Source organism: Tachypleus tridentatus, chromosome 7 (assembly GCF_004210375.1).
Source record: "Tachypleus tridentatus isolate NWPU-2018 chromosome 7, ASM421037v1, whole genome shotgun sequence".
Lineage (NCBI taxonomy): Eukaryota > Metazoa > Arthropoda > Merostomata > Xiphosura > Limulidae > Tachypleus > Tachypleus tridentatus.
The window spans coordinates 183,572,757-183,600,297 of record NC_134831.1 but is presented as its reverse complement, the minus strand read 5'-3'; the positions used below and the strand labels follow the sequence as shown (position 1 = coordinate 183,600,297).

Genomic DNA, 27,541 nt, shown 5'->3' with positions numbered 1-27,541 from the left:
AACTTGTCATAACATTTACTTTAAATTATTTGCTTCCAACTCTCTTGTTATGAGCAAAACTAAACAGTCATAAAATATTCACTCACAAAATATATAAATTAATAATACCTGCACTAAACAATCTTTTATATCACGAAAAACGCCAAGACAGTTTTTTTGTCAGTAAAGCTACAAGTCAGTGTTGAAGGATGTTCAAAGATTCTTTATTTAGTATATATATCAAGGACAGTTGTTTTGTTTTTGAATTTCAGCGCAAAGCTACACGAGGGATATCTGCGCTAGCCGTTCTTAATTTTGCAGTGTAAGCCTAGAAGGAAGGCAGCTAGTCATCACTACCCACCGCCAATTCTTGGGCTACTCTTTTACTAATGAATAGTGAGATTGACCGTCACATAATAATGCCCCCATGGCTGAAAGGGCGAGCATGTTTGGTGTGACGGGGATTCGAACCCGCGACCCTCGGATTAAAAGTCGAGTGCCTTTACCACCTGGCAATGCTGGGCCATCAATAATGAGGTAACCACACTGAACTAACAGATTCACGAGGCGAAAAAAACGTGATTTAATCATGAATGATACAATTTTGGAAGTGATGAATAAGAAGTTATTTATTGAACATTTCGGAAAATGCACATTCTATCTCCAGTAAATTTTTACAATGAAAACATAAGTATTTTATGATTGTATTTTATTGCATATGGCTAGTGTATAAATTGTTGTCGGAAAATATACATGTGTGTGCAGCAAAGTTTTACGTATGAATGATTTAACTTGATTACTGTGAAGCACAAAGCTACATAATGGATCATCTGTGCTCTTCCATCACGGGTATCGAACCCAAATTTTTTGCATCATAAGTATCAATCAGTAGTAAAATGACCTGAGATTTGTCTTCCTCAGTCTACTTCTACTATAAAAATCCCAGCCCAGGCAACCTTTTGCCAGACCCAGAACTATTTGATCTGAATTTGAATGAATTACATTCATGTTCACATCTATCCCAACTTTTCTTTTCGAGAACTGCTAACTTTGCCTCCACCCAAAGACCATTTAGTGAGACATTCCCAGTATTTCTAAAAAAAACCACCACTAATAACAATCCACGACTAGGGGAAGAGAACTAGTTGAGAGAGAACTCTTCGATCTCTCGTACTGCACGTTAGTTTACTGCATATTATTCCTGCGTAGTTCCAATGTGTATCACTTCTACGCAGTTCCAGTGCATATTCTTCCTGCGTAACCAACATTTTTTTGTAATACAAAGATCATATTGCATACCTGTCAACAACAGACTTACAAAATAAAGAAAAACTTGTAATGCCATTAACGCTATTTAAAAACAAACGACTTTAGTTTTTCTTACTCACTTCAGTGATTTTCACGCTTCTTGTTGAACCCACTCGAGAATATAAGTGCTACATTTCTATTGATGACATCACTGGTGGATTCACCTGCAGGAATCCGGGAGAAGACTTATTCTGGGAAAATGTTCAAGAGACGTGAAATAATGTATAGTTGACAGTTATTATATTGAATAAAATTGTAATATGTTATAACAGTTTTAATGTCATACTTAAAGTGTACTCGCCAATAAGCAAGAACTCAGATTAAATTCCATTGCACGTGGAAAGAAGAAAAGTTTAACAAAATTAGTTACAAACTTACGGACACAGTTACGTTTCTACAACTAAATATCGTGAACGTGTTTTCTAAGACACAGACTTCAAAATTTAATTATTAATGTTGACATATGCTCTAAAAAGTATCTTTACATTAAATATTTTAATTTTATTTATAAATAAAACCTTCTTCATGTTAGTTTAGTGAACTCTGTGAAATATAATAAACACGTAATACATAACAAGAAAGTATATACAATATACAACCCACTTATAATACGTCCCCCAGTGGCTCAGCGGTACGTTTGCGGATATACAATGCTAAGCACCGGATTTCGATACTCGTGGTGGGCAGAGCACAGATAGCCCATTGTGTAGCTTTGTACTCATTTCAAAACAACAGCAACAACTTATAATATTTGCCACTGTGACATCTTGATTACATACGATTTTTGTGTGTGACGTTTTGACACGTGAAATTCTGATTGGACGAGATCCATTATACTGTTTGTATTAAACGTCTGAAATAATCGGTATATTAAATTTACTCGAGAATATACTAATTTATTTATATATACACGAAAAACAAAACAACTTTGTCTGATCTTATATTGAGGTATAATGAAGAATTGGAAATACAAAATTGGTAATATCAGTTAAATATTATTGGCATTACCGAAGGATAAATTTTAAAACTGCACCAATAAAAAGTGAAAATGGCGTTTATGAAGCGCAGGTGTTTTAGATTTTTAGGTTTAACAGTGAGAATAAAATTACTTTTTTTTCTCACAAAATCACAATAGTGTTTTTTTTTAAATCTATAAGTATATAAATATATATATATATTTACGTTTTTAAATTGTATTTTGTACTCGGTAATGGAATATTGAGTTATGCTGATATCAAAAGAGTCTAAATTTTATTTTATATTTTTTCATTCTTAACTTTTTGAAAAAGAAAATTATGCTTACGTTTCCAGGCAGAGATACGTCAGAAATTTAACGTCAAACTGCTTTTCTGGCGACATCTCAAGTTTCGACCCTACCTTTATAAGGACGTTGTTAATCTTTTACTTTAATAGGCCAAACTCTCAAGATGGTGGGCTCGAAGAACGCCTCTTCTGATATTAGCGGCATCTATGGGAAATTTAACTTTCCCACGTTTTTTCTTTTCTTTTTGTACACATTGTATGATGCTGACTTATGCCACTCAATGACACAAATTATTCTTTCAACATGTAAGCGTACTGTAGAATCAGAGCTTTGGATGTAAGCTTTCACATCTACAGTGATCTTTCATTCATTCATTTTTTGTCAAATGTTAGATACAACTAACGAAAGGCAGCTGGGATTATGTGTGTTTAGGCCATGAAAACCGGTGAACAATACTGATTGACGGAGTTCTTTATTAACGAAACGTAATACTCACCTACAAAGACCGTCTACAGCACTGACTGCTTCAACCTGCTCTATAGGCAAAGCATTAAATGATATTCCTAAAGAAAAATAATGGAGGACTGTAGCATTGCCTGTAATAGAATAGTACTAGACGAAAATAAAGATCTACAGAATGTGACAGATTTATTATCCTATATAGTCTCTAATATCGATGTTTGAGTAAATTAAATTTATATTTATAAATGTAAATAAGTTATACTGTTAAATCTGTATTGCGTAATCCTCGCCTATTCTCTAAAGTTGTAGAAAATCCTCGAATGTAAGAATCAACAATATAATTGTGTACGTAAATATTAGTGTATCGTCAATATTGACTTGCAGGCTGAAATTTCTAGAAACTTTCCTCACGTCTATAAATGTGACCAACGCAAAGAGCCAAGACATAGCATATATTGTTGGTTCGTTATAGTATGTTATAATCGTGATTGTCACTTATTCATTGGGAACTTCGTATTTTTGACTAGGAAAGTTTATAAATTTCGAACATTACAAACCACTTAACTTCAGCGGATTCACATCGGGCATTAGTATTTTTACGAAGACACTATATAACTTCAGCGATGAAAATCTCGACGTGTGATAAGTGAAGAGTTAGCTAGCTCCCTGTTAAGTGAATCGAACCTATATCAGCTCGAAATTAACTCGCTCATCGTGAGCTCTAGATAAGACATTAAGGAAGCTCCAGACCCTAAAGAAGACTTGATATTGTTTGTGAGTTTGCAAAAATTGTGCACAAAAATCATTGTTTGTAATAACCGTCGTTGTAAATTGTATTATTGTTTGTATATTAAACTATATTTGTATTAAAAAAGAAACTGTATGTGTGAATACATATCGACATTTATTTAACTTCTAAATTTATCATTCAACTTAGGCTATTTGAAATTGTATTACGTAACAAGCATTACATCTTACCTGCTCTATAGAAAAGGCATTAGATAACATTTCTGAAAAAACAACAGAAAAGAAGAAGTCCACATCATTGCCTATAATAGTGTGATACTAGATAGATGGTATCAATAAAAAAGTCTATAGCATTGCCTATAATAGTATGGTACCAAATAGATGGTATCTATAAAAAGGTCTACATCATTACCTATAATAATGTGGTACTAGATAGATGGTATCAAAAAAAAAGTCTATAGCATTGCCTATAATAGTGTGGTACTAGATAGATGGTATTTATAAAAAGGTCTACATCATTACCTATAATAGTGTAATACTAGATAAATGGTATCAACAAAAAAGTCTATAGCATTGCCTATAATAGTGTGGTACTAGATAGATGGCATCAATAAAAAAGTATATAGCATTGCCTATAATAGTGTGGTACTAGATAGATGGTATAAATAAATAAAGTCTATAGCATTGCCTACAATAGTGTGGTACGAAATAGATGGTATGAATAAAGTTTATAGCATTACCTATGATAGTGTGGTACTAGATAGATGGTATCAATAAAAACGTATATAGCATTGCCTATAATATTGTGGTACTAGATAGGTGGTATAAATAAATAAAGTCTATAACATTGCCCATAATAGTGTGGTACGAGATAGATGGTATCAATAAAGTTTATAGCATTACCTATAATAGTGTGGTACCAGATAGATGGTATAAATAAATAAAGTCTAAAGCATTGCCTGTTACCTGCTGTAGAGGAACATTAGATAATATTAATCAACGATGATTGTCTATAGAATTACTTCTCACCCGATCTAGGGTAATAGTAGTAGTGGGATAAGTTAGTCTTAAGGAGAAAGAGCTCTGAAGCAACCCTCCTCACAGTTAAAACATTTTTCGATACTCATACAGATTATAACCCCTAAATTTCAATATTAAAAATTTCAAATACTAATTTTGAGGCGGTCCATGGTTGACGTAGGCCGCTACGTCACTGAATACTAGATGATGTCATTCAGTAAAGATGGTTTACAGCATATATTCTCACGTGTTTGACGTGAAAGCTTAGTTTCGATTCATAGTAACTTGAAAATACCTCATGTGAAACACGATTACGTAAAAAAAAAAGGTTCAAAGAGACGCGATCGAGAAAAGCATGTTATGAATAAATTACACAAAATATTCACAACTATTACCAATGGCTGCCAACAACGTTGTAAAACACCCGTTTTTGTTTTCCTCAGGAACTACCTAATCCCTGTGTTTTTCATGAAAAGGTTTTCTAGTATTATTGGTACGACACCAAAACTAAACTGCCAGGAAATTTATTTTAATCGTTTCATTTTATTAGTGTCTCTTTCTTCAGAGCTAACTTTCATTTTCGGAATATTTTTTCTACTTGCAGTTCATCTATTGTGAGATTTTAGACAACAGGCTGTACTGGAAGGTTTGCACTTAAAGCCAATGAATTATTCGCGGAGACGAATTAGACGCCTTGGTATGGATAGAATTACAAGACGAGCCATATATTTCGTTCACGTCAGGCTTTCTTAGCGACATATAAAACATTTTACTCACTGCAGTGCCGCGCATTCCATCTTAAAGTATTAGGCTTATACGATACAGTGTAATATTAGACAAACTAGGACTAGAAAAGAAAAAAAAAAAAAAAAAAAGTTGTTACATTTATAGTGAGTAATGTCACATTTAAAAACGTCTTGTTGATATGAATTTTTTTTTGCCGTTGCACTAAGATATTCATGCTGATCAGTATAGTTTCCCTGAAATGTTGTGAGCATGCGCATATTAACAACCAAATTTCGTTTATTGTATGTATATATATTTATATATACCAATAAGAATATCCTCTTGATATTAATCCCGACCTTTCTTAAAGCCTTGTTCACATTAAACGTTACTTGCTATGGGAAAGCCAACTTCTTCACCAACAGCCGCAATAAAAACTTTAATTCTACATAGAAACCAAAGATTCCATACGATGCTCGAGCATGTTTTGCTCGATAGTAACATATTGATTCAAGGTTCTTGGATGAGGAAAATGGTAAAAGTGGCGTTAGAGTTCATTCTAAACTGCTAATTCAATTGAATTAAACACCAGTGGTCTTAGTGGCTGAAGTAAATGTCATGGCCTTAAAAACAAAGTACATACAACACGAGTACACCGTGGACTTTTGAGTACCATCTTGGAGACTGGATCTAACGTGGAGTATTTCTGTAACTACGAGGCTTGAGCTATGATTCGATATATCACATAAGATTCTTTATTATTATTTTTTCACATGGGAGTGTGAGTAATAAGAGAACAGTCAGTGTGTGGACATATACTTAACTTTGTTCCGAAATGCATAAATAGGTTTCTAGTGACATCCTCAGTCTATTATTAACAGCTGGCAGCGATCTAAAAGTCATGTGAAATGTTTTTAAAGGAATTCCATTCGTGTTCTTCTATACAAAGAGTTCCTAGCATAGTTGGAAGGACACCAAGACTGGAGTGCCACATAAATGCATTAGAATTACACACTTTACTAACACAAGGTGAAGAGTGTAAGTCAACTTAAAAAAAAATCAAAACAAAACATTTACAAGATGCTACTAAAGCTAATATAAACATGAGATGATCTCGTTGGTGATTAGCTAAATAATTTGACAATTCAAGAATCAATGTAACTATACTTCAATAGCGTACATTCTTCGCATAAAAAACAAAATACTAATGCTTTGACGTTTAATATTTTCAAAACATGTTTCTGGCTTTTTTTAAATTGCTTTCAGTGTCGTGCCAGAGAAATTGATTATATTTCTGGGGTTCTGTTTTTGGTTTAATTAGTTGATTCGAACACCTCAATCATCTTGTTAATCCTTAATCTTGTCTCAGTTCAAATACATCCACCATTTTCTTAATCCTTAGTAATCTATTAACAATTGCAATTCAAACACGTCAACCATCCTGTTAAGCCTGTCTCATTTCAAACACTTCAATCTTCTTGTTGGTCCATAGCATGAAACACTCCACTGAGGTTTTGCTTTAAAATAAAACTTATTTATTTCTCAGGTACCACACAAAAACTTGTAAGAAATTATTTCTATACAAGTTGGATAGAAGAGTAGTTGGAAGGAAGAAAGCAGAAGGTTGTCACAAATGGAGTGCAGTCAAACTGGTTTAATGTGACCAATTGGAGTACAAAAGAGCTCAGTCTAATTAGGACCTTTGCTTTTTTGCATAGATAAAAGAATGGTCAAGAAATTACTTAAATTTGCAGATGATATTAAGGTATTGGGTGTTGTTAGCTGTGAAGAGGATGCTGCTGATTTACAAAACGATTTAGATCATAACTAATGAGTTGGGAAAATAAATGGCAGATGGGTTTTAATTATGATAAGTGCAAGGTAATGAATGTTGGTTATTTTAATTTGATTTATAAATATAATTTGGATAGGAATAACCTTAACAGTGTTATGAAAGAAAGGAATATTGGTGTAATACTTTATCAGTTTCTAAAGCTATCCAAGAAGTGTGCTGTTGCTAGTGGTAGGGTAAATAAGATTTTAGGTTGTACGAGGGCTGTTCAAAAAATACGCGGACTGACGTCATAAAACAAAATGTACTTTATTTAGAAGTTACAGGTCTGGGACCCCTTCAAAGTACTCTCCTCCCCAACGCACACACTTATCCCAACGGTGTTTCCACTTGTTGAAACAGACCTGGTACGCTTCTTTTGTAATGTCCTCCAGCTCCTTCGTCGCATTTGCCTTAATCTCGGGAATCGTCTCAAATCTTCTTCCTTTCAAGGGTCTTTTGAGTTTGGGGAACAAGAAAAAATCGCAAGGAACAAGGTCAGGTGAGTAGGGGGGTGAGGAAGAACAGTGATCGAGTGTTTGGCCAAAAACTCACGAGTTCTGAGGCACAAATTTCGCAGCAACGCGGTGCATCTTCAATTTTTCGGTCAAAATCTCGTAACAAGATCCAACTGATATCCCACACTCTTCAGCAAGCTCCCTGACAGTCAGACGTCGATTTGCCCGCACCAGAGTGTTGATTTTGTCGACGTGTGGGTCGTCATTGACGTGGAAGGACGTCCAGGACGCTCATCATCTTCAATGGACTGTCGACCATCCTTAAAACGTTCATGCCACTTGAAACATGCCGTACGCTTCATAGCAACATCACCGTAAGCCGTGTTAAGCATAGCAAAGGTTTCATTCGCAGATTTTCCAAGTTTAACACAAAACTTCACAGCAAGTCGTTGCTCCTTCAGGTCATTCATTCTGAAATCCGCCAAACGAAAAAATCGCACTTCACTTAAAACGCCGTAGCTAATACATAAATAAAGATATCTGCAATCGAAAAATGGCGTCGTAAGCAGCTGATCTGTGCGAACCTAGCTGATTCCTCTGGAATCAACTGGAGCCGCGCAATTCAAACAGTCCGCGTATTTTTTTAACAGACCTCATATACACAGAAATACTGAATACAAGTCTAAAAAGGTCATAATTTCATTGTATAGGTTACGATTAGGCCATATTTGGATTACTGTGTTCAGTCTTGGGATCCTAACCTTAGGAAAGACATCAAAGTTTTGGAAAGGGTTAATAGAATAATTCCTGGGATGGAGGGGTTATTATACGAAAAAAGATTGAAATATCTCAAATTTTCTTTTGAAAAAGAAGAGTTAGATGAGATCTGATTGAGGAATTTAAGATTGTAAATGGAACGTATAATGTTGATGCATCATCTTCTCATATTTAACAAGGAGAATAGTAGGATTAGAGAATACAACTGTGAATTCTGGCAGGGTAAGTTTGTTTGTTTTTTGGAATTTCGCACAAAGCTACTCGAGGGCTATCTGTGCTAGCCGTCCCTAATTTAGCAGTGTAAGACTAGAGGGAAGGCAGCTAGTCATCACCACCCACCGCCAACTCTTGGGCTACTCTTTTACCAACGAATAGTGGGATTGACCCTCACATTATACACCCCCACGGCTGGGAGGGCGAGCATGTTTAGCGCGACGCGGGCGCGACCCTCGGATTACGAGTCGCACGCCTTACGTGCTTGGCCATGCCAGGCTAGGCAGGGTAAGAGTCATCTTCAGCTAAGACAGTTTCATTCTTCTAACAGGATGGTTGGTCTTTGAAACAAGTTGCCTTCGTTTGTTAATGAAGCAGTAAATTTAAGAGAAAACTTGGGAAGTATATGAATGATAAAGGCTAGCTTTAATATATATTTTTAATTTATTAATAGGTTTAGTTTAGATGATAGAATAGCCGAGATGGACCAATAGGTCCCTTGTTGTCCCAAAACATTACGTTATGAAAATGTTTAGCTCAGAAATATTTTTTAAACATAACTGTTGGTTAACGATATTTTATCAAGATATTCTTATATGAGACTGAATTAAATGCTTGTTCCTTTTAATTTAACATTTTTTGCTACAGATGTTTTTATCCTGAACTGAATCTATATTTATTAATAGATTAACATATATATATTTATTTATGTTGTCCTTTAAGCACAATGGATTTATTGTAGAACAGCTTAAAATTATCAGATTATTTCGTTTTTTATAAAATGGATAAATTTTATTTTTTATAACTGATTGAGTATTTCGTTCACGTTTTCAAAAATATTTTAATTTTCATCTAAAAGGTTAGTTATCAATAATTTATTTTACCTTTTTCAGTTTTGCGATATCCCAAGATCTTACAACATTAATTACATTTGTAAATCAGTTAGATTAATACATGTTTTTGAAAATCACTTACAAATATATTTTTTGTTATTAAGGGCAAAGCTACACTAAAGCTATTCCTGCTCTGCCCATCACAGGCATCGAAGCCTGGTTTCTAGCAGAACAAGTTCATAGACTGTGTCACTGGAGGGGTGTATTTATAGAACTGCCAGGTGTTTCACTATAAATTTGTGTAGTTTTTATCCTTGGCTCTATACATGTAATTGTTCGAATATTTTATTAACACAGGTATCCTAGTAGGATACTGCAAAGGTAAAGGGTCGATTTTCTAAAGCCCCCGCTACTACAGCGGTATGTCTACGGATATACAACGCTAAAATTAGGGGTTCGATTCCCCTAGGTGGGCTCAGCAGATAGCCCGATGTGGCTTTACTATAAGAAAACACACACTCTTTTCTAAAATATAGGTAAATATGACATGTATGTAAATAGTTTATATTAAGGATGCGGGAGCCATATTGTATTTGAGCGATTTTTGGTTTCAGTCTTTCCGATAATTATCTGCCATTCCTTTATTTCTGAGCCAATCGTTTTGAAAATCGAAGTAGCACATATTTTGGGTCAATATGCCTAGATGCCCTTTTCTTTTATTTAGGTTCCTTTCCAATTTTCGTGGGTCAAAGATAAAATATTTTAGTCCATAGTTTGATTGGTTTGTTTTGAATTTCGTGCAAAGCTACGCGAGAGCTATCTGCGCTAGCCGTCCCTAATTTAGCAGTGTAAGACTAGAAGGAAAGCAGGTAGTCTTCATCACCCACCGCCAACTCTTGGACTACTCTTTTACCAACGAATAGTGAGATTGACCGTCACATAATAACCGCTGAAAGGGCGAGCAACTTTGGTGCGACGGGGATTCGAACCTGCGACCCTCGGATTACGAGCTCAGCGACTTAACCACCTGGCCCCGCAGTTTGATACTAAATGAGACTCGGAACAAAAATGTCTCTCAACAACTCTCACAGAATGAAGCAGAGAAATTTTAATTTTTTTGTTAAATAAAGAACTGAAAAATAGGATTTTTAGTCTACTATTTGTTTATGTTTCGATGAATCCACACGGGATTTTCCAGAATGATACCTTACGATACTCCATCAGTGCTGCAGGATCATCAAATTTCCAAGATCGGTATTGAATAGTTAATTATCATGAACACGGCATAGAAAATTTTACGTCGCAAAATGTTTATTAAAAATTTCTGGTGTTCGATTCTCCACAGCGGACACCTGTTGTAGCTTTTCGCTAAAAAAACAAACAAACAAACAAAAAATCTGAAACTCACGCTTTCAAATTCTTAAAACTCTCATTCTTAGTGTCAGGGTTAGCCAAATTTGAATCCAAAATCATAACAAAATATCGTATTCTTTACGATCTATGTCAGGATACATAGTTTTAAAAATAGTGTCTCATAAACAGTGGGACAATGACCAACTGGAGGAAAAATCTGGAAGGTTCTTTTTTGTTGTTCTTCAGGAGATGATGTGATAAAATGGAACACGCACCAATCACGATTATATAGTCTCTTTAAGAGTGACATTTCCTGCATGCTCCCAACGAGTCAGCGGACCATCTGAAAGAAGCGACGGAAGTGGCGCCGCACCTGTTGGAAACACGCGCAACCTTTGAACCTGTGGGAATAGTTAATGTAGGCCAGCTTCATAGTTTTTTGGGTAACAACTTTCCTGGGACTAGAGAATATCTTGCTGGTAATGACGAGTTGATGTTACGATCTACATGTTATATTACCAACCCACTCGAACTGCTTGTTTTATCTTCTTATCTCTTCTTTTAAGAACGGAATCCAGGCAGCGAATAAAATGGTTCTGTCACACTGAAAATGTTGTGTAACAAAGTTTCTTTAACATGTTTCATTTTTTACTGTTGATATTAAAATATCGAGAAATGTTTTATACTAAGCATTACTGTTTTTCAAGTGGTTGGACTATGACACATTATTTGTCTGCTTTAACATGAAGTTATATAATACGCTATCTGCTCTCTGTCCACATAGCACACTAAGTCCGTTCGCTGACCCACTGGGGAACCATTGCGTAAACCTACAGGAGGGCTATCTGTTCTAACTGTCCCTAATTTAGTAGTGATAAACTACGGGGAGGAGGCTAATAGTCTATTAACCCACACCACAAACTCTTCGGCTACTCTTTCATCAACGAGTAGTGTGTTTGATTATCACATTATAACGCCCTCATGGCTAAAAGGGCATGTTAGGTAACAAGGATCCGAACTTGCGACCGGCTGATTGCGAGACGAGTGCACATTAACCACCCAATTTATGTCACAGTTTGGTTTGTTTTGAATTTCGCGCATAGCTACACGAGGGATATCTGCGCTAGCCGTCCCTAATTTAGCAGTGTAAGACTAGAGGGAAGGCAGCTAGTCATCACCCCCCTCCCGCACAAACACTTGGGTTACTCTTTTACCAACGAATCGTGGGATTGAGCGTCACATATAACGCCTCCACAACTGAAAGGACGAGCATGTCTGGTGTGACGGGGATTCGAACCCGTGACCCTCGGATTACGAGTCGAGTGCCTTCAACCACCTGGCCATGTTGGTCCCTATGTCAGAGTAATCAAACCTTTAATAACTGTGTCAATTATAACTTTATTTTTCATATACTTATTTCTTGAGTAACTACAACCCTATATTATGTTGAATAAAATGGATTTCTAGTTTAACCTCAAACTAATTTTCAGTATTCACACTTTATTACCATACTGGAAAAGACATTTTCGCTTCTTATAGAGACACAAAGTTGTAAAATTAACAAAAACTAACAATCCACATTCCTCAAAAAATTGTAAATATGACTTCATAAGTCACGCAGCACCCCCATGAAAATTAATAGTGAAATGTTATTAACTATTACAACTAAACAGTGTAATGAAACTTGTTGAAAGTATAAGATTTTATGAAAATTATGATTATTCGGAGAAAAACAAACCATGACTAATCGGTTCCAGTGTTTCAGACGAGTGACAAAATCAGAAATTTGAAACCGCGAATCCTCAACGTTTGAAAGTTTTTAATAAATTTTACTGCAATCCAGTAGTTCCCAACCTTTTTTTATGCCCCGCACCTCTAAAATTTTTTTAATAGTAATTAAAAGTAATTATTTATTTAAGAATAAAGGTGAAGGTGGCCAAAACAAATGTTATCTCGCACCCCCAAGGGGTGCTCACCCCCTGGTTGGGAACCACTGCTGTAATCGAAGTCTTAACACAGTTCTATCTGTGCAATGATATTACAACCTGCTGCCTGTGTAAAACTGATAGGCAAACTGTTCACAATATAACGTGGTATCCATCAGAGTTACGCTGGTCACAATGTAACTTGGTAACCATCACTGTTGTTCTTCAACGTTATAATTTTTAGCGGTTGGAACTAGTGAACATTTCTTACCATTTTAAAATTTCCTTTCATTCAGAACCAAGGAACGCTGAACAACGAACACGTTTACAACTATTTAAGAACACGGAACACAAACCTATAGTAAACAACCACTAGATGGCGCCTCTTTGTCACACATTACACAAATGTTAGCGATGGTGAGTACATCTATACATTAAACATAGTTTGTAACAAGGAATTCACCGTTGCTGAGATGAAGAAAGTGATTTGTACTTTCTCATTTTCATAAAAACATCATATAAACCACTATTTCAAACTAAAAAAACAGTGATTAATAATAGATATTTCATAAAACATAAACAGAATCTCATATATCTTTCAGCTACATCTTTGCATTTCGCACATATACACACACATCGATCAATCGACAGATGTTTGAAACCCAATAAAAAAAAATAATCGTTATAAACTGCAACATAACTCCAACGCAGCACTGTATTTTCACAACTTAACCATAAGCAACGATTGGATTGCTTGGGTCAAACCTTCAGGAGTAGGCTTAGCTGCAGTGGCGGAAGGCACCAATCCAACTTGAAGTAACGCCTCTTTGTGGACGGTCCAATGGCAACGAACTAAGAAAACAAAAATAAAACGTAGTTTAAACTTCGTTTCATTAAAATTTCTCATAAACTCAAACCAACTGCCTAACTATTGAAACTAAAAGGTTCTGGTACTAATGATAATTTTACTTTGAGAAATACGAAAGAACCATAGTAACTCCATTTGGATTATAAGTTTTTTTTGTGTGAGTGTCTTACAGATATCAATATAAGATCGCGACAACATAGACACTTTGTTAGAATCACAGAGCAACTTAATATAGTAAAAGAGGAGAGGGAGAGAGACGAAATGACCATTCTTTGTTTTAGAATTTTAGACACATGCATGAGGGATTACCACTGCACATCTTTCTCGAACTTTGAACTGACAAACTAAACGGAAGATAGCAAGAGAACAGACCCCACTTCATTTATCGTCTAACAGAAAAGCGGATTTACTCACCACTTTTACAACGTATCTGTAGTCCCATAATGAAAAGAGAGCTTTTGTGGAACTGAGACGCGAACATTGAACAGCCTCGAATCAAACTTAGCATGTGGCATGTTTTAAATAGTGTATAAAAAATCCCACAGTTAATACATTTAGTTTTTATAGGCTTTCATATTTGAAGAACCACCCAAGAATGTATAATTATGGTAGTAAAAAAAAAGTCTTCGAATAGCTTGAAATGGTGGCTATCACGCAAACATCTCTAATCTAACTAGTGTAAGGATATTAAATACTCTATAAATTCTTAAATTTTGAATACGACAAACTTATAATATTCATGAAGGCCAGCTAAAAATACTCAAATTACAGATTAAATTGATCAAATAGTGACCTAACAGAAGGAATACCAAACATTTGCATTGTTAGGGTTAACACTTCAAAATCAACCGTACGTGTTCTGAAGTAACTCCACTCGTCTGCAACGGTTAAACTTCACGAGTAATTTACATGGCTGTTGTTATAACACCAGAATTTGCACACGCTCCATTTAAAACTGTAACGCTCTCGCGATGATGAATTAACACTACATGTCACAATCGAACTCCGAAGAAAACAAACAAAACGTCGTTCGTGCATTTTTCATTAACATTTTCTTTTGTGAATAAATTAAAATAAAAGATGCTGCCAATTACAAATTTATTGATTATTTTAATTAAATGTACACATTTTTTAGATAAACGATGGTATAAAACAACTGTAACTTCAAAAGGTCTTTCAGTTATAGTACAGAAAAATTGGAATTATCTCCTTTCTTCATTACTCTAAAACGTGAAATTAAAAAAAAACCTCATAAAAACTGCCCACTGGAATTATATTAATGCAAATAACTACTTGTTTAGTCCAGTTCTCTCCTACCTCTGTTTCATTCAACAGGCTTTCACAGTCCATTACAGTTTTCAAACCTACTGTCTAAAGTCCTACAGAAACAACAGCATTAGCTCCTTTTAAATACGGAAGCCTATTAGTAACACTACTATTCAATACATTGCCACGATCTTTTAACAATACCTTTTAAGTAGGAAGCTCTTACCTAGTAACAAAATTCCGTTATTATAATCTTAACTCTCAAATCTTTACCTCTTCGAGAAGCACACAGACACTTGCTTACGCACAAACACACGCACGCACACACATACTGACTACATACGTTTGTCTTTATTTCATCTTCCGGTCAAGCACATGGCAGTATTATATTTTCGATTACGTTATATAACTGAATGACATTTTATGCTCACGTTTTAGATTTAAATCAGTAATTTTAATATTCTTACGATTTAGACATAGGCTAACCAGCTGGAAGGCAATCTATTAGTAGCACTCACCACCACAAAGGATTCGTTCGATTGTTTGAGCCTAATAATGGGATTGACTCTCATGTTTTCATTACGCCCCCAGGACTAAAAGTGCGAAGTCTGTTCACAAAAACACTACGTCGCGAACCTCGGACCCTTCAATTCACAGCTCGACTTGCCTACCACTGGGTTTCCCAGCCTCGAACAACAACAGATGATACCAGTGTTCTCATTTTACCGTCAGAACAAGTAAAACCGTTAACTGTGAATTTCGACCGTTTACAGCAAGTAAACAATTAGCAACTTTTTTATAACATATTTCAAAACAAAAACTTTAGAACAAGTGAAAAAGAAAAAAGTAACACATACATATCTGCCATACTAGCCTTACAACCTTTCACTGTTTGTTTTGAATTTCGCTCAAAGCTGCTTGAAGGCTATTTGCGCTACCCATCCTTAATTAATCAGTGAAAGGCGAAAGCGAGAGCAGCTAGTCAATATCACCCACCGCCAACTCTTGGGCTATTCTTTTACCAACGAATATGATGCCCCTACAGCTGAGAGGGCGAGCATGTTTGGTGTGATGGGGATTTGAACTCGCGACCCTCAGATTACGAGTTGATCGCCCTAACCACCTGGTCATGTTTGAATGAAGTTTTTTTTATAACTAATTTTCGTGACACGTGGAATATTGATTCTAATTTAAGACTCCTGTCGCTTTCCAGTTTTATTTATATACACTAGACCCAAAATATTAAATATAAAAATGCGTAGTGATTATACGGGGATAAATAGTAAGAAACAAAACCCTCAACTGGTAGGATGGGGTTTAGAATGACCTACGTTGATTTCTCAAGCCGATATTCCAGCTCAGCTAGTACTGTTCTCTACCTGGTATTTTCTGATCCCACTTATTATCAAGATAATAGTTTTGAAGTTTATCACAGACGGTTCTTTTGTTTCGAACCATCCTACCACCTATAATACAAATGTTTCATCTTACCAATTCAGGGTCAAAGGTTGAGATAATCTGTTCTGTTCCAAACCTGCAGTTTGTTACAAAGCACAACTTCTGTCGAGAACACTAGAACTGACAGTTAAGTTTTGAATGCTTATGTTCTTCACAGACGAGTCAGTCAAAGGTTCAGGTCTCCACCAGTGATCTAATGTTTCTGGCCTCGGAGTCAGAGGTGAAACATTCTCAGTGCAACGTTAAATGAACATGGCTGTTTTAACGTGAGAAGGAATCAAATTACCAAATAAATATTATTGTGCTTCTGGGTTTATTACAGATTATTTATTAACGGGATATTAAATTCAAATGTACAATATTTGGATAAATAATTTGAACTCGGTGTTGAAATGGATGAATAATGCGACAGTCCTGTTTTTCAGTTAGTTGATTTATTTGTTCAGGGTACTTGCACAAAACTACACAAGGGAAATCTGCGTTAGTCGCCCATAATTTTCAAATATAATCTATATGAAAGATATCAAGTAAAGAGCATTTACTGCCAACTCTAACTGAATAGTGAGATTTCAGCGTCACTCTTATAATGCACTCACAGCTACAAAGAGACACAGACCATGGATCCTCATGTTCACAGCCCGACGCGCAAACCATTAAAAGTCATGTTCTACTATACATTGCGGCGTCTACACATAGTTAATTAACCCTTTGAACTGATAGATTATGGGAAAGAGAGTTAGTCAACACCCACCGCCAACTACTTGGCTACTCTTGTTTGACTGACTAAACAGTTGGATTTCACTATCACCATTGTACAAGATCTGGGTCCTGCGGCGAGCGTTTTGGCAGCAACGGGGTGCGAACTGTGGACTCTTGGATTCATAGTTCAGTACACTAACCACCAGGCAATGTGTGACTTTCAGCTAGTTGAAAAACCATTAAGAATTATAAAATCTTGCCCTTTAGTTGTTTTTTTTTTGTCAGAAATATTTCATAATTTTTAGACATCCAGTGGCACAGTGATGTGTCTACGGACTTACAACCCTATAAACTGGGTTTCGACACCCGTCGTGGGCAGATCACAGAGAGTCTCTTGCGTAGCTTTGTGTTTAACTTCAAAAAAAAAAAAAAAATTTAACGATATACTTGTCATGTAAAAATGACGTATCAGCCTCCGATTATGAGTACCACCAATGAATAGACAAATAATTTAACCACATTACAGAAATATATTTCTAGTAATAAACAAACCGGACACAACGTTCTTCTAAAACTGTATTTGTTCGTACGTGAAAGTATTCAATAATATTTCAAATGTTATTGTTTATTTTAAATTTCTTTTCTGGTCGAGACTGAAAACGACACCCTGGAAAATGTTTTATTTTTTATCTAAAATTTCCAGTTGTTATCGAGAATAAAACTTTTCAAAGTATTTCATCATATCCTCCGGTTGATTTTGAAAACAACACTTCTCTTTCCTTAATTACACCGTATGACTACAAGATTAAGGAAACCATCTCTAGATAGCTTTTGTATCTATTACGCAGTCGCAACTTATGATCACATTTCGAGTTCGTGATTTTGAAAGTTCAAAACAAACCAGTGTTGTACGTCGATTCCTAACTTCGAGGTATGCACAAAAATGCTTTGCTTCAGGTTTCACTTGATGTCATTTTTAGATCACCCACAACCGTGGACCATGTTACGGTCACATGTCGGCTGAAGAGAAGGAGGATGATTCGCAAACACATAATCGGGTTTGCAGTGATGCGCACCAGAAACGCACGTAACGGTGAGAAAGACAGGGAGGGACACGTTCTGGGTAGGTCGGGTTACTTGGCAACAACACGTTTCCACGCGTACGGCGACTGAAGGCGGCGGCTGCGCGAACTAAAAAAGCCATCACCCTTCCTTCGGTGACAGATATGTAAACACACACGTTGTCATAATATCGTTGTCAGGGAATGTGTTAATGGTACATGCTTATGGTATAGAAAAAAGGAAGAAAGAAAATGCCGCCACCATGAAATCTGCCCGTCCCAATCTTGGTGTTCTCCGAACTGAAAGCGGAGAAACAACCAGACGTCACTCCGCTTGTTATAACTATAGGTCAAGTGAGGGTCAATCGAATCTCGAGGGAAAGATAAATGCCTATTAAAAAAACAGGAAGATTAATTAAACATACGAAACATCAAACACATCGCTTGAAATCAAGATAGACAACGAGTTCAATCTACTCTCCAAGTTATGGTTCATCCACGAACCCTTTCCTCCCAGTGACCAACAAGTCATGCTGCCTTGACCAAGGTCAAGATGTGGCAATCTTAATCAATAAACTGAAAAGCACTTTTGTAGTTTGTCATCACCAAAGTACTTTTACGTTCATCCAGTATATATTAACTGAAGATCATTTCTCGGAATTTCTTATACAGTGGAGCCCCTCACTAACGACCCCCTTACTAACGACTTCCCTGTCATACGACCGGAAAATTTTGACGGTACCCAGTTTGCATTAAATTGACCCCTCGTGGACGACTTCCCTCAAACGCGACTAACGACCTACCAAATTGAACAATTTTGATTATTTTACCTCTCACTAACGACTAAGTGACATTATTATGTGGCATATTCTGTGAAGTTACATAGCGGTCTGCCTTCTCATTTATGGCATATTACAAATGAGTTTAATTATCCCGTAGTTAAACAGTATTACGTAATCTACTTCAACAATAAATCTATTTCCAGTGCGTCGAATCGAAAAGAAGATTAATTTTCATTGGTAAATTAATCTTATTCTCAATGCGCTCAGTGCGCTTATTCTATAGTACATAATGAATTAGGAACACTAAATCGGATTATTTAACAGACAGGATTAGTGTGCATAATATGAAGATTCCTCATAACACAGACTCATGTTTCACCAGAATGTCGAAGAGAAAGTTGCTTAACTTAGAAGAGAGAGTTTCCGTCATTAAACGACACGACAAAGGGAAAACTGCAATAAAAATCGCCACGGATCTTGGAGTTGGTAAAACCAAATTCAGACAATCATTAAAGAGAAAGAAAAATTTTGAAAAGTGGGAAACAGGCGAAACTCCAGAAAAAAAGCAGAACAAGAGAAGATGCCTATACGACGAGTTGGATGAGAAGGTGTTGCAGTGGTTTGTGAATACAAGATCCAGGAATCTACCAATTACCGGGAAACTAATTCAAGAAAAAGCATTAATATTGGCGTCTCAGCTTGGCAATGAAGGCTTCTCTGCTAGCAATGGATGGTTAGATAGATTCGTAAAAAGGCATAATATCAAAGCAGCTATTCTCTGTGGCGAAAGTGCTGAAGTTTCTCAAGAAGCAGTTGAAGATTGGACTAATCGTCTCCCATCCATCTGTGAAGGCTATTCCCCTAATGACATATTTAACGCTGATGAGACTGGGATACAATACAGATCACTTCCAACGAAATCAATGGTCAAGAAGGGAGAAACGACATCCGGTGTAAAAGTTTCGAAAGGAAGAGTTACAGTAATGCTTTGCTGTAGCATGTCGGGAGAGAAAGTTCGGCCACTTGTTATTGGTCATAGCGCTAAGCCGCGTTGCTTTCGTAATTCTGATATGAATTCATTGGGTGTAGATTATTATCACAACCGAAAAGCCTGGATGACAATTCTCATATTTACCGAATGGGCAAAAAAATTTAACAACAAAATGAAACTTAAAAAACGCAATGTTCTGCTTTTTTATCGACAACTGCACTGCCCATGTTGCAATCCCTCTATCTAATGTAAAAATCGTTTTACTTCCTCCTAATGCAACTTCTAAGCTACAGCCTTGTGACGCCGGAGTTATACAGACCGTCAAACTGCTGTATCGCAAAACATTCTTGAGACAACTTTTGTTTCACATGGATAACGACCAGACGGCTACAGGTCCCGAGTTGTGCAAAAAAATCACTCTTCTGAACGCAATTGTGTGGTTACGCGTCGCTTGGCTTCGAGTTAAAACTTCCACAATTCAAAAGTGTTTCTTGAAATGCGGCTTTAACTTCTGTTTAGGCGAAGTGTCAAACGAAAGTGAAGACAATGTTTCAGAAAACCAATCTGACCCTGACTTCAGGCCTGACTTGAATGGTGTAACTCTTGGGGAATATGTCAACTTCGACAACGAAACTCCAGTTTGTGATGATTCAGTTTCTGACAATATTATCGCGTGTCCTGAAGAAATCGAGAGTGATGATGGTGAAGAATGTGACGACACAACTGTAGAGTCTTTCGAGCCAATTGACTGTGCCACTGCAATGTCATATGCAGAAAATACTTTTACAGTTTGGTCTCAAACACGGCAAAATGGACATTGTAGATTGCATGGTAGCAGTGAGCAAAGACATTGAAACTGTACAATTTTCGAAGAAAAACAAACAAAAATTAGTGATTTCTTTAAGGAAATGTAGTTTCTTATCGTATTTTAAGTCTGTATTTGATCATTTTTGTGCGTGTGTAGCATTTCTTCTACAGTGATTTCTTTATAAAAATGTATTTTATCATCGCATTTTAAATCTGCATGAGCATTAGTGATTTAAGAAAATGTCTTTTATGATCGTATTTTAAGTCTGCATGAACATTAGTGATTTCTTTAGTTTACGATCGTATATCCTCCAGTCAGTATTTGAACACTTTTGCGTGTAACATTTTACAGTGATTTTTTTAAGAAATGTATTTTAGGATCGTATTTTAAACCTGCATTTGAACATTTTTTGTGTACAGAATGGTGAATAGACTTGTGTTTAAACATTTAATAGCCTCATAAAATCAAGGTAAAGTAGTGAGAACTAGTGAAAATATATTTTGCATTACATATTACCGCATTTTTTATTTCGTTTTTAAATACTCCATACCCTTAAAATGAACAGAGACCGACTGCCTATTATAAAAACGTACATAATTTAAATCTTGGTAACGAATTGGGTATCCACCCCTCACTAACGACTCCCCCTCATTAACGACCTTTTTGTCGAGGCATTTTTGAAGTCGTTAGTGAGGGGCTCCACTGTATTTACAAGTTAAGAGTTCCGGGAAACTGACATACATCCAAAATAATTCTTCTAATTTTTTTTTAAATTTTTGCTTTCACTTTTTTCCTTTTCTACAGCTGTTTTCTTTGTCTCTTCTTGTTTGACAAAGTGTTTACATTGTGTTGGACGGAAGAACTCGACTTCAGGTGTGAGGCAGTAGTAACTGCGGAAGCGTGGGTCTGCACGAGATTTCTAAGGCGTAGATAGTGTTTGTCACGAACTGACGCCACTCTCGTGATTTCCGTTGACGAATGGAATGAATGTTTCAGGTAAGGTGACGTACCGGGATATCTCCTTCGGAAACACTCTACTGATACAGACTAACACGTCATGTACAATAACGTATATAGTGATACACTGACATGTCATGTCCAATAACTTGTATAGTGATACAGACTAACACGATATGTACAATAACTTGTATAGTGATACAGACTAACACGTCATGTACAATAACGTATATAGTGATACACTGACATGTCATGTCCAATAACTTGTATAGTGATACAGACTAATACGATATGTACAATAACTTGTATAGTGATACAGACTAACACGTCATGTACAATAACTTGTATAGTGATACAGACTAACACGTCATGTACAATAACTTGTATAGTGATACAGACCGACACATGTACAGTAACTTACATAGTGATACAGACCGACACATGTACAGTAACTTATATAGTGATACACACTGACACATGTACACCAACTTATATACTGATATGGCCCGGCATGGCCTAGCGCGTAAGGCGTGCGACTCATAATCCGAGGGTCGCGGGTTCGCGCCCGCGTCGCGCTAAACATGCTCGCCCTTTCAGCCGTGGGGGTGTATAATGTTACGGTCAATCCCACTATTCGTTAGTAAAAGAGTAGCCCAAGAGTTGGCGGTGGGTGGTGATGACTAGCTGCCTTCCCTATAGTCTTGCACTGCTAAATTAGGGACGGCTAGCACAGATAGCCCTCGAGTAGCTTTGTGCGAAATTCCAAAACAAATATACTGATACAGACTGACACATCATGCACAATAACTTATGTGCTGGTACAAACTGACATATCAAGCACAATAATTTATGTGCTGGTACAAACTGACACATCAAGCACAATAATTTATGTGCTGGTACAAACTGACACATCAAGCACAATAACTTACATAGTGATACAGACTGACAAATCATGTAGAACAACTTGTATACTGATACAGATTGACACATCATGTACAATAAAGTATATACTGATACAGACTGACACGTCGTGTACAATAAAGTATACACTGATACAGACTGACATATCACCTTTAGGTAAGATATCGTACTGATATTTTGATGACAGTGTTTGTTTGTAGTTAAACACAAAGCTGCACAATGGGCTGTCTGTTCTCTGTCCATCAGAGGTATTAAAAACTCGGATTTTAGCGTTGCAAGTATGAAGACATACCGTTGCGCTTCTTGGGGAACTTCAATTAAAAGAATGGATTCACTCATTCAAATAATGAACGTACTGATATAGCCGGATTCATCTATTAAAAGAATGCACTGATGCGAATTTAATCATATTTCTCAGTTACAATAACGTATAATAAAAACTGATACGTATTCGCTGAAAGTAACTTCAAAATTACAAGTGGCTCCTGTTCCTGAAGGACGTAGAAACACAAAAGTTAAAGAATCACTTTAAATTTTAACGTTTACTTCAGCAACGAAACAACATTTCAGTTCAGACATTTATACATCTAGAATTTGGTTTTGATACGTTCTGTTATCGCTAAATAAAAAATGCTAAAAAATTGTGTTTCGTTTTTTGATATTCAGGGTGCATTATAAGAGTAACGGTCAAATTCCACTGTTTGGTCAGTCAGCATTTATTTTTTGTTTGTTAAATTTCGAACAAAATTACCCAAGGGCGTCTGCGTTAGCCCTTCCCTAATATAGCAATGATAGATTCTAGAGGAGGGAGCTACCCAACACCACCTCCTGCCAACTTTTGTTACTCATTTACCAACGAGAAGTTGGATTGGCCGAGTGTTATAACGTCCTCAAGTCTGAAAGGGTAAGCATGTTACGTGACGGGATTCGAACTTGCGATGTTCAGACATCGAGTTGAGCGCCCTCTTACTAAGAGACGACTTTTTTACTCTCATTAAAACGACTAAAACAGTTTGTTTTGAATTTAGTGTAAAGCTACACGAGAGCTATCTGTGCTAGTCGTCCCTAATTTAGCAGTGTAAGACTAGAGGGAAGGTAGCTAGTCATCACAACCCACCGCCAACTATTGGGCTACTCTTTTACCAACGAATAGTAGGACTGACCGTTATATCATAACGTTCTCACAGCTGAAAGGGCGAGCATGTTTGGTGTGACGAGGATTCGAACATGCCTCCCTCAAACTAAAACAGTATATGATGAAAAACAAATATTGTATTATTTCCAATTATTTAATTCAAACTAATCAAATGAAATACTATATTCGGAACATCTCGCTCGTCTCTTTCAAGTTAAGAAAAAAAAAGGCCACAGGGGCTCACTCAGAGTCCTTTTCACCCGAGGCAGGAGTCCCGCAGGGAGGGGTAGTTAGCCCTATCTTATTCATCATGCATGTGAGTAATATGCCACTGTTGGACCTAAATGTATGTTTTGCATCACAATTTGCTGATGATGTAGCGGTCTGGAAAAGTGCCCCTACTCCTTCAATAGCAGCAATAAACCTCCAGCCAGTCCTGAATAATATAGAAAAATACTGCCAGAAATAGAGAATAAAATTAAATATTCCGAAAACACCCAAGTAAAATTATTCAGCAGATTGAATAAACTGAAAAAAAGATCCACCCAAGTTACACATGAATGGATCACTTTTACTGACTGCTACTTTTGCAAAATGTCTAGGATTAACTTATGATACCAAATCAACGTGGATACAGCATACAAACAATATCCTGATATGAATCTGGAAAAGAGCAAATTATGCAATAAGTCTTTCAGGTAAAAATCAAGGAATATCACCTGATAATATTATAAAAATCTACAAAACATACATCAGACCTACAATAGAATACACATCTCCAGCCTGGATAAACACAACACAAAAACAATTACAGAAACTACAAAAAAATACAAAATTCAATTTTAACTTCAGCCTATAAAGTACCACGTAGCACTTAATCCACATTCATGTACAAGTATGTAAACACAGAGACAATATCTGAAAGACTCTTGTATAATGCACTAAATTATTTTAATAAGAATTGGCATAAAAATGATTTATTGTGTAATCTCGACAGATGCTAATTACATGATGAATATAGTCCTAAGTACCTCTTTCCTATAAATATATATTTAAATATAGATCAAGCTGATCACCACGCACTAGACACTTAAAACTAGTTGTATTTTATTATTATTATTTTTTCTTTCTTCTTTCCTTTCTTTTATTTTATTATTATTATAATAGAAATATTGAAAAAAGATAAAAATGAAATAGAAATAAAAAAATATTATAATTATGGGAAAAAAAAGGGCAAATCAAGACAATACATGGACATTGCCCTGAGTACTGTGGGATACTCTGGCCCAAAGTTTACACAGCAACAAATGATAACTAGTAGCCGACACGAAAGTTAGGGATGGAGGAAGAGGTCCTGTGCACCTGACCCTCCTGTGTATTCAAAAATTAACATACCCAAATACCCACAAAAAAGCGAAGCGTTCCGCGTAGGCAGTTCCGGTCATTTCTTCCAAACGTAGCTGTTTCATCACTTATTATAAAAAGTTCGTATTAAAAAATAACGGTTAAAACCCTAACGAAAAAGACCCAGTTCAAGAGTTTGCAGTGGGTGATTTAAATATCAACTGTTCTTCTTGTCTTTTACTGTTAAATTAGGGATTGCTACTTGGAGGGAAACGGGTCCCACCAGACATCTGTTCGAGAATTACCGATGATACACTAGGGTGAGGAAGGGAGGCGCTTACCTATCGATTAGCCAGTCATAAATAACACAGGCTTGCGATGGTTTTACTTTCTTGAATTTTTACATTTTTTAAGTAATCCCTGGACTCCGAAAATAACATCCATTTTTCTTTTTGATGTACAAATTTTTCACAAAACGCCATCTGTACGTTTACATAAATGAATCATTTTCATTGAAATCGGGTCATATTTTGTTATGCCTAAAATGCTGACAACGACTGGCTATAGATTTCTCTAGAGTCTAGTCCAATCGTATCTTGAGAGTTTTATCGATCGTTCTAGAACCCATGGAAAACACATCGCTAGGATATAAACAGTTAACAGGCCACACGAGTGTCGTTTCTGGATGGTACTTGTTTATGCGTGCACTTCGACATCGTTTGTTTTTAATATTATTTATTCGTCGCTATGGCAACAAAAGAATGTGTAAATGACTCAAACGTATTCCGTTATATTTGTGGCGAATTTGTTGTAAATGTAATTAAACTAAGAGTTTTATTACAGAAAATCCGTTATTAAAATCCAAAAAAACTTTTACGAAGTTTAAATTTGCACGTTTGTGTAATCTCACAGTGATACTAGATAGTTAAGAAACTCAAATAATAAACAGCAGGCAGAATTTATGTAATTAAATTTTACACGTGGCCATACAAACAGAACCTCACTGTGGCCCTAGGCTAGTAGGTATGGATTTCATAGCAGTCCTAAATCAGTGGTTTTCAACTTAAGGTCCAGTAACCCCTGGGGACCCGTGAGTTATGATTTTTAAATAATGACGCGTAAAAAAATTGAGGACTCTCTAAGTAAGTGAGAAAATTAGTTAAACCGAGATAATTATTAGTTAATAAAAATTATTGGGTAGAGGGATCTTTAAAAAACATGTGGTCCGTCGGAGGGTCCTTGGTGGTGAAAAGGGTAGGAGCCACTGCCCTAAATCAAAATTTGTTTGGCAAATTAGTTCTTCACACCATACACATCTTCACCTTTACCACAATTCACACAGCGTGTAAAAGCTCAATTTTACACTCACTCGCTTCACACGTTACTCACCACGTGTTTCTACGCAAATCGTCTCTATCCAATTAGCATGTTCACTTGGATGGCACTGTTTCCGGTTTTTCCTACTTTCAATAACCTTGGCCTTCTACTACTATTTTTATTAAAATGACCAGATCTTCATTTGGGATTTATTTTTACATCAATATAACCCTTTTCATCCAACTAGTACCTTTACCTAGATCACAGTTGCTTTAGTTTTCCCACTTCCAACAGTCTTAACTATTGTGTATTTGACCAATATTATCATCAGTTCTCATACTGTGAACATTTTAAGACCCCCCTCCAATCCACGTGCTTCCCTGGATTATACTTTACTTTAAAGCGATTACGCAATCAGCCTCTAACTGTGATTTTCGACGCTCGTACAGCGGCTCACAGAATAGCTCCGACTTGTTTCTTTTTAAAGTACAAACGTATAGCTCATGGCTTGTCATCTCTTGACCGATTTGAGATCTAATTACAGTTTTAGACTCAGGAGGTCAAACCCTTCTGTGGCTGGTGTATTTCACTACGCCAAGGTCTCATAAATTAATTTACTTTACCCCTTCCTAAAAAAAAAAAAAAAATCAGTTTAAGGGTGGGCTGACGAGTAGTTGAAAAGAATTGTGTAGGCGTGTGTTTCGTGCCTGACGTTGCTGGTGTACGAAAATATAGTTACTACGAGTGTGTATGTGTGTGTGTTTCAGATTAATTTACCCTAATTCCGCCAAAGAGAATTTCAAGTACCGCGGATATTGACGATTCCCACTTGTTTTCATTTACGGAAGGTTGAAAAATATATTTATTTTTTGCTTTCAAAGAACAAACTTCAGAAATAACAGTAAATGTGGCACTATTACAAAATAATATTTTAGTCTGAATTCGTATAAAAGTTTAATATATTTCCATAAATGAAAAAGCTTAATTAAAACACACAGTATGAAAATTTGCTTTACGTTGCAATCCAGCAAGAAATTA

The 27,541-nt window shown here is 36.2% G+C and overlaps 1 protein-coding gene and 1 long non-coding RNA gene across 4 annotated transcripts in view; one reads left to right on the top strand and one right to left on the bottom strand.

Annotated features, from left to right (window-relative positions):
* LOC143257445 (uncharacterized) overlaps positions 1 to 3,831 on the top strand; it is a 44,960-nt gene extending 41,129 nt beyond the window's left edge. The window contains exon 5 of one of the 3 annotated variants that reach the window (XM_076516138.1): positions 2,944 to 3,831. In XM_076516138.1, the coding sequence (XP_076372253.1) occupies positions 2,944 to 2,990 (47 nt within the window). In that variant the 3' untranslated portion in view covers positions 2,991 to 3,831. Of the gene's footprint in view, positions 1 to 251; positions 880 to 1,372; positions 1,510 to 2,943 lie in introns of those variants that run through there. The other 2 variants (XM_076516137.1, XM_076516139.1) reach the window with 2 other exon arrangements.
* Positions 3,832 to 12,350: 8,519 nt separating this feature from the next.
* LOC143257443 (uncharacterized) lies at positions 12,351 to 27,525 on the bottom strand. Its single transcript, XR_013031854.1, has 2 exons — positions 25,528 to 27,525; positions 12,351 to 13,748 (listed from the first exon to the last, which is right to left on the bottom strand). It is a non-coding gene; the product is annotated as an uncharacterized LOC143257443 (long non-coding RNA).
* Positions 27,526 to 27,541: the final 16 nt, after the last annotated feature.